General features: G+C 45.1%; 1 protein-coding gene across 3 annotated transcripts in view; it reads right to left on the bottom strand.

Annotated features, from left to right (window-relative positions):
• Nucleotides 1–17721, bottom strand: part of hdac4 (histone deacetylase 4) — a 198068-nt gene that overhangs the window by 19913 nt on the left and 160434 nt on the right. For all 3 annotated transcript variants that reach the window (XM_041862710.1, XM_041862719.1, XM_041862726.1), the window contains exon 22: nucleotides 491–624. In XM_041862710.1, coding sequence (XP_041718644.1) covers nucleotides 491–624 — 134 coding nt within the window. The remainder of the gene's footprint in view (nucleotides 1–490; nucleotides 625–17721) is intronic.

Below are 17721 nucleotides of genomic sequence, written 5' to 3'. Positions count from 1 at the left end.
GGACGCCATGGTCCCTATCGTGCACTACATTGGAAATAGGGTGCTATTTGGGACGCAGACAGAGATTTTGTTCAGCTCCAGCCTACACACTCCCACAATTAACCTCAGATTGTTCAACTTAAAGCTTGTTACTTCCTCCCTCTCCCTGGCCACTGGCCATGGGATCCTCCCACAATGGGCAGTGGGGACAGAGAGTGAAAAGCGATAGATGAATAAGGGATGGAGAGAAAGAGAGAGGATGGAGAATAAAAAACAGGGTCCCTCCATCTCTCTGTCAACTCACTGTTCCAGACTCTCTCTTTCTCTCCCCCTCTCCATCACTCTCTCTCTCTCTTGGCGGCAACATTGGGCCAAGGCCCTTTAAGCACCACACCTCTGGTTGTGCCTCTGATTGGACTAAATGTGTAGAGACAGTCTCCCCAAACAGGTGCAGTGGCAAATTATTGACAATAATTATAGAAACCCCTCCCTCCCACGTTCTCAGTCTTACCTCGATTCCTAGCAAAGCAGAGACACAGGCTTCAGAGGCATCGCAGATGGCAGTGAGGTCATGGCCCCCCTCCAGGGCCAGTACCAGGCGGCCCCCGGCCAGGCCCATCAGCTGCCTGGTCAGGTAGCCAAAACCTGCGGATAGGAAATGCCAGTGGTGGGGGTTAGAGTTCGTCCATGGCGACTCTGGCACTTGGACGCCGATCAAAGAAATGCAGACAGAGAGTAAGGGGAGGAGGGAGAAAAGGGTATTGCATCATATTTTCTCTTTTAGGTTCTAGAAAGAGAAGGTACCAGAGATTTACTGGGGGCTAAATGCATAACACAAGACAGGTTTAATCTTAATAAATGTGGCTTAGTGTTTTGGCTCGGGCCGCCAGTGTTTGATCTTCTGGGGGTTTTAATATACAGTGGGGAAAAAAAGTATTTAGTCAGCCACCAATTGTGCAAGTTCTCCCACTTAAAAAGATGAGAGAGGCCTGTCATTTTCATCATAGGTACACGTCAACTATGACAGACAAATTGAGATTTTTTTTTCAAGAAAATCACATTGTTGGATTTTTTATGAATTTATTTGCAAATTATGGTGGAAAATAAGTATTTGGTCACCTACAAACAAGCAAGATTTCTGGCTCTCACAGACCTGTAACTTCTTCTTTAAGAGGCTCCTCTGTCCTCCACTCGTTACCTGTATTATTGGCACCTGTTTGAACTTGTTATCAGTATAAAAGACACCTGTCCACAACCTCAAACAGTCACACTCCAAACTCCACTATGGCCAAGACCAAAGAGCTGTCAAAGGACACCAGAAACAAAATGGTAGACCTGCACCAGGCTGGGAAGACTGAATCTGCAATAGGTAAGCAGCTTGGTTTGAAGAAATCAACTGTGGGAGCAATTATTAGGAAATGGAAGACATACAAGACCACTGATAATCTCCCTCGATCTGGGGCTCCACGCAAGATCTCACCCCGTGGGGTCAAAATGATCACAAGAACGGTGAGCAAAAATCCCAGAACCACACGGGGGGACCTAGTGAATGACCTGCAGAGAGCTGGGACCAAAGTAACAAAGCCTACCATCAGTAACACACTACGCCGCCAGGGACTCAAATCCTGCAGTGCAAGACGTGTCCCCCTACTTAAGCCAGTACATGTCCAGGCCCGTCTGAAGTTTGCTAGAGTGCATTTGGATGATCCAGAAGAGGATTGGGAGAATGTCATATGGTCAGATGAAACCAAAATATAACTTTTTGGTAAAAACTCAACTCGTCGTGTTTGGAGGACAAAGACTGCTGAGTTGCATCCAAAGAACACCATACCTACTGTGAAGCATGGGGGTGGAAACATCATGCTTTGGGGCTGTTTTTCTGCAAAGGGACCAGGACGACTGATCCGTGTAAAGGAAAGAATGAATGGGGCCATGTATCGTGAGATTTTGAGTGAAAACCTCCTTCCATCAGCAAGGGCATTGAAGATGAAACGTGGCTGGGTCTTTCAGCATGACAATGATAGCCAAACACACCGCCCGGGCAACGAAGGAGTGGCTTCGTAAGAAGCATTTCAAGGTCCTGGAGTGGCCTAGCCAGTCTCCAGATCTCAACCCCATAGAAAATCTTTGGAGGGAGTTGAAAGTCTGTGTTGCCCAGCGACAGCCCCAAAACATCACTGCTCTAGAGGAGATCTGCATGGAGGAATGGGCCAAAATACCAGCAACAGTGTGTGAAAACCTTGTGAAGACTTACAGAAAACATTTGACCTGTGTCATTGCCAACAAAGGGTATATAACAAAGTATTGAGAAACTTTTGTTATTGACCAAATACTTATTTTCCACCATAATTTGCAAATAAATTCATTAAAAATCCAACAATGTGATTTTCTGGAGAAAAAAAATCTAATTTTGTCTGTCATAGTTGACGTGTACCTATGATGAAAATTACAGGCCTCTCTCATCTTTTTAAGTGCGAGAACTTGCACAATTGGTGGCTGACTAAATACTTTTTTCCCCCACTGTATGCATTCTGCCATACCACCCTCAACCCCCCTACCCCTCCTCGGACCCCTATCTCTGAGAGCCCCAGCTCTAGACTGAGATCTCAGAAATGGATTTAGGGAAAGAAACAAAGTTGATCCTGTAGCTTTGTGAACATGAGGAGCGGGTAAGTGGTTTCCTACTCTGTGGCATGGACAGGGCATAACAGTTGGATCTGATTGTGTGCGTGTGAGTCACCAAAGAGTGCCATGGTTATTATTGCTAGGAGATGTGAGGTAAAGTACGGCTGGGTTTGGCGTTACTGGCATATTACCATCACAACAGTGTTGACAGGCAATGCTGATGTGTCCATCATGGCAAGGATATAACTAGGTCTAACCAAAGTATATATTCGATGGATTGTGGGAGTGGCTCAGGTAAGTGTACATTTGGGATTAATGAACCTGAACAAAGTGAGAGAATGATGGCTTAAATGAGGCAGAAAGTCCTTGCCATGTAATGGAATATAGATTTACCATACTATCCGTAGGCCTACTTGATATGCCTGATATTATTTATCTCAACAATGATATACACTGGAACAGTAGGCCTATATTGTGAGAAATATGGTTGGTCATAGTACCATAGAAATGAATGAGGTTGCACTAAAGAGAGCGACAAAGCCAGATGTCACAGTGAGACGTGATATCATAATGGGGTGATATTCTAGAAGGTGGTATTCTAACCTAGAAGGCTGAAGTGGGCTAAGTAAGGGGTTTACCAGTTAGAGGTTAGGTGAGTGATATCTTAGTTTTTTTCGTGCATACATCTAGCTTGAAATGTAATTACTATGTCAGTTTTCTTATCTCTCTGTGCTCATTGAATATGTCAGGATCAAATGTAAGTACTAGAATTTGGTGATTGGTCCTTTGTCTAAAGTTGAGGCCTATGCTGTAGGCTACTGTGTGCTTTTTTACCATTGTTATAGAATGCAATTTTCCATTCCTTTGGTAGCAACTAGCAACACACATCACACTCACAACCTCTCCCACCTTTTTAGAGCGTTTTTATTTTAAGCCAATTTAGAAGAGATCTTTCGCCCAAACCACTTGTTTTGTCTAAAGAAACAAATCTGACTTCCAAATCAGATCTAGTGAACAGTCAGTAGAGAACATACAGAAAGAACATTCACTATGGAGGAGTGGAGTAGCATCAGTCAGGACGACTGCTGTTTCAGTGAGAAGGTGGGCCTCCTAGAGCAGCGGGAGAGATGGTTCCAGAGAGTATGCAGGCTACTGGTGAGATATGCACCACTTAAACTCATGAGGAGAGATGGAGAGAGAGGGAGAGAGAGAGAGGGAGAGAGAAGGGATATGAGAGGAAGAGAGATGGAGAGAGAGAGAGAGGGAGAGAGAGGGAGAGAGAGAGCGAGGGAGAGAGAGAGAGAGAGAGGGAGAGAGAAGGGAGAGAGAGGGAGAGAGAAGGGAGAGAGAGAGAGAGATGGAGAGAGTAGGGAGAGAGAGGGAGAGAGAAGGGAGAGAGAGAGAGGCTGAAGAAGCTGAAGAGGAGGAGGAAGACAGGAGAGAAGAGGATGGAGATGGTGAGACTAAGAAAGAATCAGCAAAGGATGGAGAAGAGAAATAAAGATTTATACCTTCAGTAGAATGAAAGAGAGTGTGAAGCAAGGGAACGGCAAAAGAGAAAGCTGCAGAAAAGAGAGCAAGAATAGACACAGAAAACGACTGAATTGGAGCGAAACGTTGATGAAGAAGAGCAAGTGGATGAGGAGAAACTAATAACAGAGGAGGATGAGGAGAAAGAAGGGGATGGGTAAAAGGAGGAGGAGGGGTTGAGGAGGAAGAGGAGGAGGGGGAGGAGAAGGAAATACATGTGGAAGAGGTGATAGAGGACATGGTGATAAAGGGGGAAATTTAATTCATGGAAAACAGGAGAGGATTGGGAGACCAACGAGGGTGTTGAAGCATGGATAGATATTGATGATAGTGAAAGTGTTGAAACAAATGAAGAGGAAAGAGAAAGAGGGTGATGAATAAAATAAAATGGATCTCCAGAAAAATGTATGGATCATGGTGAAACTGAGGGAGAGAAAATAAATGGAATGGGAAATATAAGTCAGTATGCAGATAGCAATGATCTGGTTGGTGAGAGAAGAATCCACAAGTGGAACGAGAAAGAGTGGGAAAAGAAAGGAGACCTCAAGAATTTTGGGGAAATTGAGAATGATAATATATACTGAACTAAAATATGAACGCAACATGCAACAATTTCAAAGATTTTGCTGAGTTACAGTTCATATAAGGAAATCAGTCAATTAAAATACATTTGATCTATGGATTTCACATGACTGGGCAGGGGTGCAGCCATGGGTGGGACTGGGAGGGCATAGGCCCACCCACTTGGTAGCCAGGCCCACCCAATGGCGAGCCAGGCCCAGCCAATCAGAATGAGTTTCTCCCCACAAAAGGGCTTTATTACAGACAGAAATATTCCTCATCACCCCACCCCTCAGACGATCCTGCAGGTGAAGAAGCCGGATATGGAGGTCCTGGGCAGGCGTGGTTACACGTGGTCTGCAGTTGCGAGGCCGATTGGACGTACAGCCTAATTCTCTAAAACGACGTTTGGAGGTGGCTTATGGTAGAGACATTAACATTGAATTCTCTGGCAACAGCTCTGGTGGACATTCCTGCAGTCATCATTGCATGCTCCCGCAAAACTTGAGACATCTGTGGCATTGTGTAGTGTGACAAAACTGCACATTTTAGAGTGGCCTTTTATGGTCCCCAGCACAAGGTGCACCTGTATAATGATCATGCTGTTTAATCATCTTCTTGATATGCCACACCTGTCAGGTGGATGGATTATCTTGACAAATGCTAAAATGCAGGGATGTAAACAAAATTTGAGAGAAATAAGCTTTATGTGCATATGGAACATTTCTGGGATATTTTATTTAAGCTCATGAAACATGGGACCAACACTTTACATATTGCGTTTATATTTTTGTTCAGTGTACATACATAGAGGAGAGTGAGCGCATTAAAGGGGTAGTTCACCCTAATTTCATACTTAAACAATATTTGTCATACTATGGAAGTAAATCTATAGGCCAGGAGTGAATGCAACCTACACTGAGTACATTGCAGCCACTCCTTGCCCAAACTACTTCTAAGAGAAGGATTTAAAGAGTATGAAATTAGGGTAAAACAAAAAAAGACAACAGATAATGGGGGATGCAAAAGGTCTCTTAAACTACATTTACATTTTACATTTACGTCATTTAGCACTTACAGTTAGTGACTGCATACATTATTCTTTTTTATTTTCATACTGGCCCCCCGTGGGAATCGAACCCACAACCCTGGCGTTGCAAACACCATGCTCTACCAACTGAGCTACCTCCCTGCCGGCCATTCCCTCCCCTACCCTGGATGACGCTGGGCCAATTGTGCGCCGCCCCATTGGTCTCCCGGTTGCGGCCGGCTACAGCAACTGGGAGACCAATGGACAGAAAGTAGGCAATAAGGAGTGTCGAAACAGACCAAAATAAAAACAATTGACAAGGAAAAGACTGCCGCGAAGAAAGAGATGAAAAGAGACAGTCTACAATAAAGTGGGGGTGGTGGCGGGTAGGGCTGTTGCGGTGACCGTATTACCGTCACACCGGCCTGAGGCAAGGAACAGAGCGCAAGTTTTTTTCTGTTGACTTTTTCAAATCACCAATAGCCTATAGTCGCATCATGCAGCCCATTTATATTTTGATTTCTAAGACATTCTAAGGTTTGTATCATTCACAATTAAAGTTGCCAAATAACTCTAAATCTAGCGTATAAGACCTGTTTCAAATTATCACTTTACGCTCAACATAGCCATTTCATATGCGCACTCACTCGGGAATGGGAAAAATATCCTTAATATTGTATTCAGCTAAGTTCAATTATATTCTTCATACTATAAAATCATACAACATAAAATAATGGCACGGGATTTATAAGCATATCTTGTCTGCTAAATGAACTAGATAATGGATTTATTGTGATGGTGTACACTGAGTGTACAAAACATTAAGAACACCTGCTCTTTCCATGACAGACTGACCAGGTGAATACAGGTGAAATATATGATCCCTTATTGATGTCGCCTGTTAAATCCACTTCAATCAGTGTAGATGAAGGGAATGAGACAGGTTAAAGAAGGATTTTTAAGCCTTGAGACAATTGAGACATGGATTGTTTGTGTGCGCCATTCAGAGGGTGAATGGGCAAGACAAAATCTTGAAGTGCCTTTGAACGGGGTATGGTAGTAGGTGCCAGGCGCACCGGTTTGTGTCAAGAACTGCAACGCTTCTGGGTTTTACACACTCAACAGTTTCCCGTGTGTATGAAGAATTGTCCACCACCCAAAGGACATCCAGCCAACTTGACACAACTATGGGAAGCATTGGAGTTAACATGGGCCAGCATCCCTGTGAAACGCTTTCGACACCTTGTAGAGTCCATGTCTATTTCTGTTAATTCCTTCTCTTTATCAGCCTTCTTCTCCCTCTCAGATTTCTCCATATTTTTCACGGGCGAATAGAGAGGGTCGCCAAGGCCCCTCCAGACCAGTAGGTCAAAGTTAGCCTGGTCCCAGATCTGTCTTGCCAACTCCTATGGCGTGATCTGAAACCAGGCTAGGTCAATGTGTCATAACAGCGTGTTTGAGAATAACCTGACTTCTATTTAGCTGACCTATCGCTCTCCGCTCTTTCCTGGTCTCTTCATTTTTGCCAAAGGATAAGAACTGGATAAGAAGAGCAGGGCCGGCACCAGAATGAATCAGTTGGACGGGCAGTTGATTTCCATAGGGGGACACATTTTTTTTTCACAGGACCTCCTAATTTCTTTAATGGGTGTTATAGTAAAGGCATAGGTGGCGTGAGAGTTTCAAGTTTGGGGAAACTTACAATTTATCCTACCATTTCTACTGATCTGCGTGCCAGTTATGATTTTCAAATGCATATTTTTTTGGAACAGTTTCATTTCAATAATCAAGTTTTTGTTTCTCAAAATCATTGTCACATGGCTAATCATACACATTTTAATTAAAATTATAAAAATCTAAAAGTACAAATTCAACTAATGCAAGAGCACCACCCTCTGCCACATTGATACACCGTGATCCATTGGCGGCAAAAGAAATTAGCGCATGGAACTCAGAGATGGCCTATAAGCCAATGCAGCAATAGGCCTACAACTTCCATCGTCAACTAGGTAAAATACATAAGCCTAAAGCCGACAAATAAAACAGAAAATATATTGATGAAAATTCAGGTTCTTTCAATCGCATTAATAATAATAATATGTCATTTAGCAGACGCTTTTATCCAAAGCGACTTACAGTCATGCGTGTATACATTTTTGTGTATGGGTGGTCCCGGGGACCGAACCCACTACCTTGGCGTTACAAGCGCCGTGCTCTACCAGCTGAGCTACAGAGGACCGCTTTCATCTCTCTGTCTGCCTCCCTTTCTATCCATCTTGACTTGAGCTATCGCTAGTGAAGTGCAACATTTGATCAAATCAATCAACTGGGTCCAGCCCGAAGCTGTCGTAGCGAACTTGCAACATTGTATCAACTAGCCTATTCCGGGCCCTCAGAGTTTCCCGTGCCAGTGAGCTCAGGACAGACAGCTGTTCTTGCAGGGGAAAATGTTTAGGTATTTTATGACGTTTCCACTGGATATATGGGATCATGATATTTTTCTCTTTCACACCATGGCTTGGTGGTTATCGAGGACAGGAGACCGTTGGAAAGATTTATCAAATACTGTGAGTAACTATTATCATTCGCAATGGATGTTTAAAAAAACAGACTTTGTTGACTTACTGCGTGAGGTGAAGAAAAAATGACTGAGAAGCTCAGTTTATTAGTGGTGGACGTGGTGAGTTAATACAATCAGACATCCCCAAATAGGCACTTTCCTACATTTGCATGGAGCACGCGAGGTACGTCTTCGTGTGTTCAGTTGCACGTGCTCCCTCAACATTATCAGGACCGACAAACCTGACACATATTCATTACTCACTAGCCATCAGATCCGATCTGCTTGCTTACAGCTGCACTAGGGTCGGACAGCGTTCCTGTGTAGATTAAGACACCGCGGAGCCAGCGCGAGATATGGCTCAGAAATGTACCTCAATCCAGGGATGAGAAATGCGTTGTACTCCGAATTGTCCCATTATCCCAACTGTTACACCGAGAAGATTGAACGACTATTAGTTTTTCTGGAAAACAATCATTTTCGTCCTCATGCTAGCTAGCAGTAGCCACAGCAGCCATTATGGAATGGCACGTCAAGTTGAACAACAAAGGTACTGATTGGCTGACATTCCAAAATGGCTGCGGTGGCTACTGCTAGCTAGCATGAAGACGAAAAGGGAAGTTTTCCGGGAAAACTAGCAGTATTTCAATCTTCTCAATTTAGCAGTGTTGATAAAGGTACAATTTTAGGTACATTGGCATATACCATCCCTGCATTGAGGTACGTTTTCCAACCCATGTCTTACGCCTGCTCCATGGTGTCTTAAACTAACCATGATTATGTTCGGACCACAGTGCAGCTCAGTGTAAACAAGCGTAACGTTAGGGTAGGTATCTTCTGGCAAATTGCTCACATGGAGCACTACAAACAAAAGACAATGAAACATTTTACAAAACTCATAAATGATGGTTATGAAATAAACCAAAAATTGTTTCTCACAAATGTAGCAGGTTGTGAATGCTGCAAACAACGTTTCCATTCCAAGAATGTGAACGGTAAATGACTGTAAATAATACATGCATTAACTAAGCAGGTAGCTTAGTGGTTAAGAGCGTTGTGCCAGTAACCAAAAGGTTGCTGGTTCTAATCCCCGAGCCGACTAGGTGAAAAATCTGTCGATGTGCCCTTGAGCAAGGCACTTATCCCTTATTGCTCCTGTAAATTGCTCTGGATGAGAGCGTCTGCTAAATGACTAAACATTTAAAATGTTAACAGAAATGTATGTAACAAAATGACAGGGATTAATGGTACATTTATTACTGGTGACATACACTACCGGTCAAAAGTTTTAGAGCACCTACTCATTCAAGGGCTTTTCTTAATTTTTTACTATTTTCTACATTGTAGAATAATAGCGAAGACATCAAAACTATGAAATAACACATATGGAATCATGTAGTAACCAAAAAAGTGTTAAACAAATCAAAATATATGTTATATTTGAGATTCTTCAAATAGCCACCCTTTCCCTTGATGACAGCTTTGCACACTCTCTCAACCAGCTTCATGAGGTAGTCACCTGGAATGCATTTCAATTAACAGGTGTGCCTTCTTAAAAGTTAATTTGTGGAATTTCTTTCCTTCTAAATGCGCTTCAGCCAATCAGTTGTGTTGTGACAAGGTAGGGGGGTATACAAAATATAGCCCTATTTGGTAAAAGACCAAGTCCATATTATGGCAAGAACAGCTCAAATAAGCAAAGAGAAACGACAGTCCATCATCACTTTAAGACATGAAGGTCAGTCAATACGGAACATTTCAAGAACTTTGAAAGTTCCTTCAAGTGCAGTCGCAAAAACCATCAAGCGCTATGATGAAACTGGCTGTCATGAGGACCGCCACAGGAATGGAAGACCCAGAGTTACCACTGCTGCAGAGGATAAGTTCATTAGAGTTACCAGCCTCAGAAATTGCAGCCCAAATAAATGCATCACAAAGTACAAGTAACAGACACATCTCAACATCAACTGTTCAGAAAATACTGTGTGAATCAGGCCTCCATGGTCGAATTGCTGCAAAGAAACCACTACTAAAGGACATCAATAATAAGAAGAGACTTGCTTGGGCCAAGAAACACGAGCAATGGACATTAGACCGGTGGAAATGTGTCCTTTGGTCTGGAGTCCAAATGGACGATTTTTGGTTCCAACCGCAGTGTCTTTGTGAGACACGATGTGGGTGAACGGATAATCTCCGCATGTGTAGTTCCCACCGTAAAGCATGGAGGAGGAGGTGTTATGGTGTGGGTTGCTTTGCTGGTGACACTGTCTGTGATTTATTTGGAATTCAAGGCACACTTAACCAGCATGGCTACCACTGCATTCTGCAGAGATACGCCATCCCATCTAGTTTGGGCTTAATGAGACTATCATTTGTTTTTCAACAGGACAATGACCCAACACACCTCTTGGCTGTGTAAGGGCTATTTTACCAAGAAGGAGAGTGATGGAGTGCTGCATCAGATGACCTGGCCTCTACAATCCCCCGACCTCAACCAAATGGAGAGGCTTGGGATGATTCGGACCGCAGAGTGAAGGAAAAGCAGCCAACAAGTGGCCTCCTGTAGCTCAGTTGGTAGAGCATGGTGCTTGCAACGTCAGGGTTGTGAGTTCGATTCCCACAGGGGCCAGTATGAAAAATGTATGCACTCACTAACTGTAAGTTGCTCTGGATAAGAGCGTCTGCTAAATGACTAAAATGTAAATGTAAACAAGTGCTCAGCATATGTGGGAACTCCTTAAAGAGTTCCCACATGTTGGAAAAGCATTCCAGGTGAAGCTGGTTGAGAGAATGCCAAGAGTGTGCAAAGCTGTCATCAAGGCAAAGGGTGGCTACTTGAAGAATCTCAAACATAAAATATATTTTGAATTATTTAACACTTTTTTGGTTACTACATGATTCCATATGTGTTATTTCATAGTTTTGATGTCTTCACTATTATTCTACAATGTAGAAAATAGTAAAAATAAAGAAAACCTTGAATGAGTAGGTGTTCTAAAACTTTTGACCGGTAGTGTATGTAATGGGGAATTGAGAAAAAATTAACACTCAAAGGGCAAACAATTCACACAATGAAACAATGAATACGCAATAATTGGTGGGAGACAGCCGAGCGCATTCTGGAGAGAGACACACCATATCTCCGCCACATTCCCCTCCCCTTCTTCTTGTCTCAACATATAAAAATATACTCAAGACATTATCTTCACACACTGGTGCAGTCGTCGGGTGAGGTTGTGTCTCTCTCTGGCGGGAGGTAAGCTTGGATTATATGGCGTAGAGTAAAGCTTAAACTATGTATTTAGATTGTAGTTAGGTATTGTAGGTAGTCATCGTAGGTTATTGTAGTTATCGTAGGTTATTGTATGTAATTATTGTAGGTATTGTATTCGGCTGAGCCCGGTGAAGCACGAGGCTAGCTAACCCACTACCTGGACTAGCTAGCGGGTAGCTACTGGTAACTATTAGCAACTGTGGATAGTTGTTTCACGCTTAAGAGTACCTGTAATTATGCCAGCTAGCTGCCTACCATTCAGCTGTTTTTCTAACCTCATTGTCTGAAGCGTTAACGTTAGGTAGTAAGTAGCTACTGTGCTCGAAATGTAGCTAGCTTGTTGCTACCTGGATAGCTACTAAACAATAGCTGGAAAGACCTAGCGAACAGACGCGAACTGGCTGAGTCGATTCAGTGGCTAGCTTTGCACTTGGCTAGCTAACAGTAGCTGCTAGGGGTAAGTTATAACCTACATTTGTGTTTTGTTTTTACATACTGGTAACCAGAGTCGTTCAAGGGAATTCGGGATATGGGTGACTAGTTAACGTTAGCTTGGCTCTCTCTGTGTGTTCTTGCCGTGGGAGGAGGGGTTTTTTCGTTGGCAGAAAGCAATTGGCTAGCTAGTATGCTAACTATTCTAGCTAACTAACTGGCTGAATAAGTTGACGACGGACTCGCTCAAGCTGTCGGGACTAACCCACAACGTTAGACACGAACACGAATGATTTGCTTGGCGTGTTGACACACTGGTGGTTTGTTGTGGCCGAGTATTGGTGCTAAACCGTGTTATTGGAGCTGGAATGCTAGTTGGCTATGGCGTCATAGGACTAGGTGCCTTGGACGGTTTTCACGGAAGAATACTGTACCAAGTTAGCTAGCTGAATAAACTAAGTTAGTCTATTCCTAGAAAACATTGAACCGATGTAGTTTACAACAATTATAGTTTCTGAGGTGGAAGTTGGGAGAGTTATATTTGGGTGTTTCAGTGAAACGTAAGTGAGGGAGGCCTCGCTCTCTCGCTTTCCCAGATGTTTAGTTAATTTCATTCCGATCTCCTTTGCATTACTGTAGCCATTTTCTGTAGCCTGTCAACTATGCGTCTGTCTATCCCTGTTCTCTCCTCTCCGCACAGGCTATACAAACGCCTCACACCGCGTGGCTGCTGCCTCTCTAACCTGGTGGTCCCTGCACGCACGACCCACGTGGAGTTCCAGGTCTCCGGCAGCCTCTGGAACTGCCGTTCTGCGGCCAACAAGGCAGAGTTCATCTCAGCCTATGCTACCCTCCAGTCCTTCGATTTCTTGGAGCTGACAGAAACATGGATTACCACTGAAAACACTGCTACTCCTACTGCTCTCTCCTCGTCTGACCATGTGTTCTCGCATACCCTGAGAGCATCTGGTCAGCGGGGTGGTGGCACAGGAATCCTCATCTCTCCCAAGTTGACATTCTCTCTTTTTCCCCTGACCCATCTGTCTATCTCCTCATTTGAATTCCATGCTGTCACAGTCACTAGCCCATTCAAGCTTGACATCCTTATCATTTATCGCCCTCCAGGTTCCCTTGGAGAGTTCATCAATGAGCTTGACGCCTTGATAAGTTCCTTTCCTGAGGATGACTTTAACATCCCTACATCTACCTTTGACTCATTTCTCTCTGCCTCCTTCTTTCCACTCCTCTCCTCTTTTGACCTCACCCTCTCACCGTCCCCCCCTACTCACAAGGCAGGCAATACGCTTGACCTCATCTTTACTATATACTGTTCTTCTACTAATCTCACTGCAACTCCCCTCCATGTCTCCGACCACTACTTTGTATCCTTTTCTCTCTCGCTCTCCTCCAACACTACTCACTCTGCCTCTACTCAGATGGTAATGCGCCGTTGCAACCTTCGCTCTCTCTCTCCCGCTACTTTCTCCTCTTCCATCCTATCATCTCTTCCCTCTGCTCAATCCTTCTCCCTCCAATCTCCTGATTCTGCCTCCTCAACCTTCCTCTCCTCCCTTTCTGCATCCTTTGACTCTCTATGTCCCCTATCCTCCCGGCCGGCTCGGTCCTCCCCTCCTGCTCCGTGGCTTGACGACTCATTGCGAGCTCACAGAACAGGGCTCCGGGCAGCCGAGCGGAAATGGAGGAAAACTAGACTCCCTGCGGACCTGGCATCTTTTCACTCCCTCCTCTCTACATGTTCTTCCTCTGTTTCTGCTGCTAAAGCCACTTTCTACCACTCTAAATTCCAAGCATCTGCCTCTAACCCTAGGAAGCTCTTTGCCACCTTCTCCTCCCTGCTGAATCCTCCTTCCCCCCTCCTCCCTCTCTGTGGATGACTTCATCAACCATTTTGAAAAGAAGGTTGACGACATCCGATCCTCGTTTGTTAAGTCAAATGATACTGCTGGTCCTGCTCACACTGCCCTAACCTATGCTTTGACTTCTTTCTCCCCTCTCTCTCCAGATGAAATCTTGCAACTTGTGACGGCTGGCAGCCCAACAACCTGCCCGCTTGACCCTATCCCCTCCTCTCTTCTCCAGACCATTTCCGGAGACCTTCTCCCTTACCTCACCTTGCTCATCAACTCATCCTTGACCGCTGGCTATGTCCCTTCCGTCTTCAAGAGAGCGAGAGTTGCACCCCTTCTCAAAAAACCTACACTCGATCCCTCCGATGTCAACAACTACAGACCAGTATCCCTTCTTTCTTTTCTCTCCAAAACTCTTGAGCGTGCCGTCTTTAGCCAACTCTCTTGCTATCTCTCTCAGAATGACCTTCTTGATCCAAACCAGTCAGGTTTCAAGACTGGTCATTCAACTGAGACTGCTCTTCTCTGTGTCACGGAGGCTCTCCGCACTGCTAAAGCTAACTCTCTCTCCTCTGCTCTTGTCCTTCTAGACCTGTCTGCTGCCTTTGATACTGTGAACCATCAGATCCTCCTCTCCACCCTCTCCGAGTTGGGCATCTCCGGCGCGGCTCACTCCTGGATTGCGTCCTACCTGACAGGTCGCTCCTACCAAGTGGCGTGGCGAGAATCTGTCTCCGCACCACGTGCTCTCACCACTGATGTCCCCCAGGGCTCAGTTCTAGGCCCTCTCCTATTCTCGCTATACACCAAGTCACTTGGCTCTGTCATATCCTCACATGGCCTCTCCTATCATTGTACGCAGACGACACACAACTAATCTTCTCCTTTCCCCCTTCTGATAACCAGGTGGCGAATCGCATCTCTGCATGTCTGGCAGACATATCAGTGTGGATGACGGATCACCACCTCAAGCTGAACCTCGGCAAAACGGAGCTGCTCTTCCTCCCGGGGAAGGACTGCCCGTTCCATGATCTCGCCATCACGGTTGACAACTCTGTTGTGTCCTCCTCCCAGAGTGCAAAGAGCCTTGGCGTGACCCTGGACAACAACCTGTCGTTCTCCGCTAACATCAAGGTGGTGACCCGATCCTGTAGGTTCATGCTCTACAACATTCGGAGAGTACGACCCTGCCTTACACAGGAAGCGGCACAGGTCCTAATCCAGGCACTTGTCATCTCCCGTCTGGATTACTGCAACTCGCTGTTGGCTGGGCTCCCTGCCTGTGCCATTAAACCCCTACAACTCATCCAGAATGCCGCAGCCCGTCTAGTGTTCAACCTTCCCAAGTTCTCTCTCATCACCCCGCTTCTCCGAACACTCCACTGGCTTCCAGTTGAAGCTCGCATCTGCTACAAGACCATGGTGCTTGCCTACGGAGCTGTGAGGGGAACGGCACCTCCGTACCTTCGGGCTCTGATCAGTCCCTACACCCAAACGAGGGCATTGCGTTCATCCACCTCTGGCCTGCTGGCCCCCCTACCTCTGCGGAAGCACAGTTCCCGCTCAGCCCAGTCAAAACTGTTCGCTGCTCTGGCACCCCAATGGTGGAACAAGCTCCCTCACGACGCCAGGACAGCGGAGTCACTCACTACCTTCCGGAGACACTTGAAACCCCACCTCTTTAAGGAATACCTGGGATAGGATAAAGTAATCCTTCTACCCCCCACTTGATCCCCCCCCCCCAAAAAAAGAAAAGTGGTTATCCCACTGGCTATAAGGTGAATGCACCAATTTGTAAGTCGCTCTGAATAAGAGCATCTGCTAAATGACGTAAATGTAATGTAAAATATTTTAGATGCTTTTTACTGACAGCTGCAAATCAATAATCAGCTAGGCCTATTGCCACGCGCCCTGCCCAAATTGTGGGCTTTCCAAATAGAAATAGACCTACATGCATAATTATATCCTCCTGATTCCTGCTTACAAGCAAAAACTAAAGCATGAAGTACCAGTGACTCGCTCAATACGGAAGTGGTCAGATGACGCGGATGCTACGCTACAGGACTATTTTGCTAGTACAGACTGGAATATGTTCCAGGTTTCATCCAATGGCATTGAGGAGTATACCACCTCAGTCATCGGCTTCATCAATAAGTGCATCGACGACGTCGTCCCCACAGTGACCATACGTACATATCCCAACCAGAAGCCATGGATTACAGGCAACATCTGCATCGAGCTAAAGGCTAGAGCTGCCGCTTTCAAGGAGCGGCACACTAAACTGGATGCTTATAAGAGCAAGACCGGTTTACCAGGACGTGTACTCAAAGTACTCAGACCAACTGGCAAGTGTCTTCACTCACATTTTCAACCTCTCCCTGACCGAGTCTGCAATACCTACATGTGTCAAGCACACCACCATAGTCCCTGTGCCCAAGGAAGCGAAGGTAACCTGCCTAAATGATTACCACCCCGTAGCACTCACGTCGGTAGCCATTAACTGCTTTGAAAGACTGGTCATGGCTCACATCAACAGCATCATCCCGGATACCCTAAACCCACTCCAATTTGCTGACGACACAACAGTGATATGCCTGAACACCGACAACAATGAGACAGCCTATAGGGAGGAGGTCAGAGACCTGGCAGTGTGGTGCCAGGACAACAACCTCTCCCTCAATGTGAGCAAGACAAAGGAGCTGATTGTGGAATACAGGAAAAGGCGGGCCGAACAGGCCCCTATTAACATCGACGGGGCTGTAGTGGAGCGGGTCGAGAGTTTCAAGTTCGTTGGTGTCCACATCACCAACAAGCTATCATGGTCCAAACACACCAAGACAGTCGTGAAGAGGGCACGACAACACCTTTTCCCCCTCAGGAGACTGAAAGGATTTGGCATGGGTCCCCAGATCCTCAAAAAGTTATACAGCTGCACCATCGAGAGCATCCTGACCGGTTGCATCACCGCCTGGTATGGCAACTGCTTAGCATCCAACAGTAAGGTGCTACAGAGGGTAGTGCGTACGGCCCAGTGCATCACTGGGGTCAAGCTTCCTGCCATCCAGGACCTATATACTAGGCGGTGTCAGAGGAAAGCCCAAAAATTGTCAAAGACTCCAGAGAGTTCTCACTGCTACCACACGGCAAGCGGTACCGGAGCGCCAAGTCTAGGACCAAAACGCTCCTTAACATTTTCTACTCCCAAGCCATAAGACTGCTGAACAATTAATCAAATGGCCACCCGGACTATTTACATTGACACCCCTCCCCCCCTTCCATTTGTTTTTACACTGCTGCTACTCACTGTCTATTATCTATGTATAGTCACTTTACCCCTACCTAAATGTACAAATTACCTCGAATAACCTGTACCCCCGTACATTGACTCAGTACCGATACCCCCCGTATATAGCCTTGTTATTGTTATTTTATTGCGTTACTTTTTATTATTTTTCACTTTAGTTTATTTGGTAAATATTTTCTTAACTCTTTCTTGAACTGCGTTGTTGGTTAAGGGCTTGTAAGTAAGCATTTCACGGTAAGGTCTACACCTGTTGTATTCGGCGCATGTGACAAATAACGTTTTATTTTATTTTATTTGGAACAATCCACAGCTATTTTTTTAAAGAAGCTAATGATTCTCTGTGGCTGTCATGCTCTCTGGAGAAGTATTTTAATAGATTTTATTTAGACAGGAGTAATTATATAATTTTGGCAAAACATCCATTTACTTTAGGGGAAGCCAGCATCCGAACAACGCAATTACCAACTTTCCTTTCCAATTCGCAAGTGGCTGAAACCAGAGATCTGTATATATACTTATGTCTCCGCCCTAACAAAGGGAGTCATTGTCCCAAAGGCG

This window comes from Coregonus clupeaformis, chromosome 4 (genome assembly GCF_020615455.1).
Source record: "Coregonus clupeaformis isolate EN_2021a chromosome 4, ASM2061545v1, whole genome shotgun sequence".
Lineage (NCBI taxonomy): Eukaryota > Metazoa > Chordata > Actinopteri > Salmoniformes > Salmonidae > Coregonus > Coregonus clupeaformis.
The sequence above is the reverse complement of the archived record's forward strand: the minus strand, read 5'-3'. Positions and strand labels throughout refer to the sequence as shown.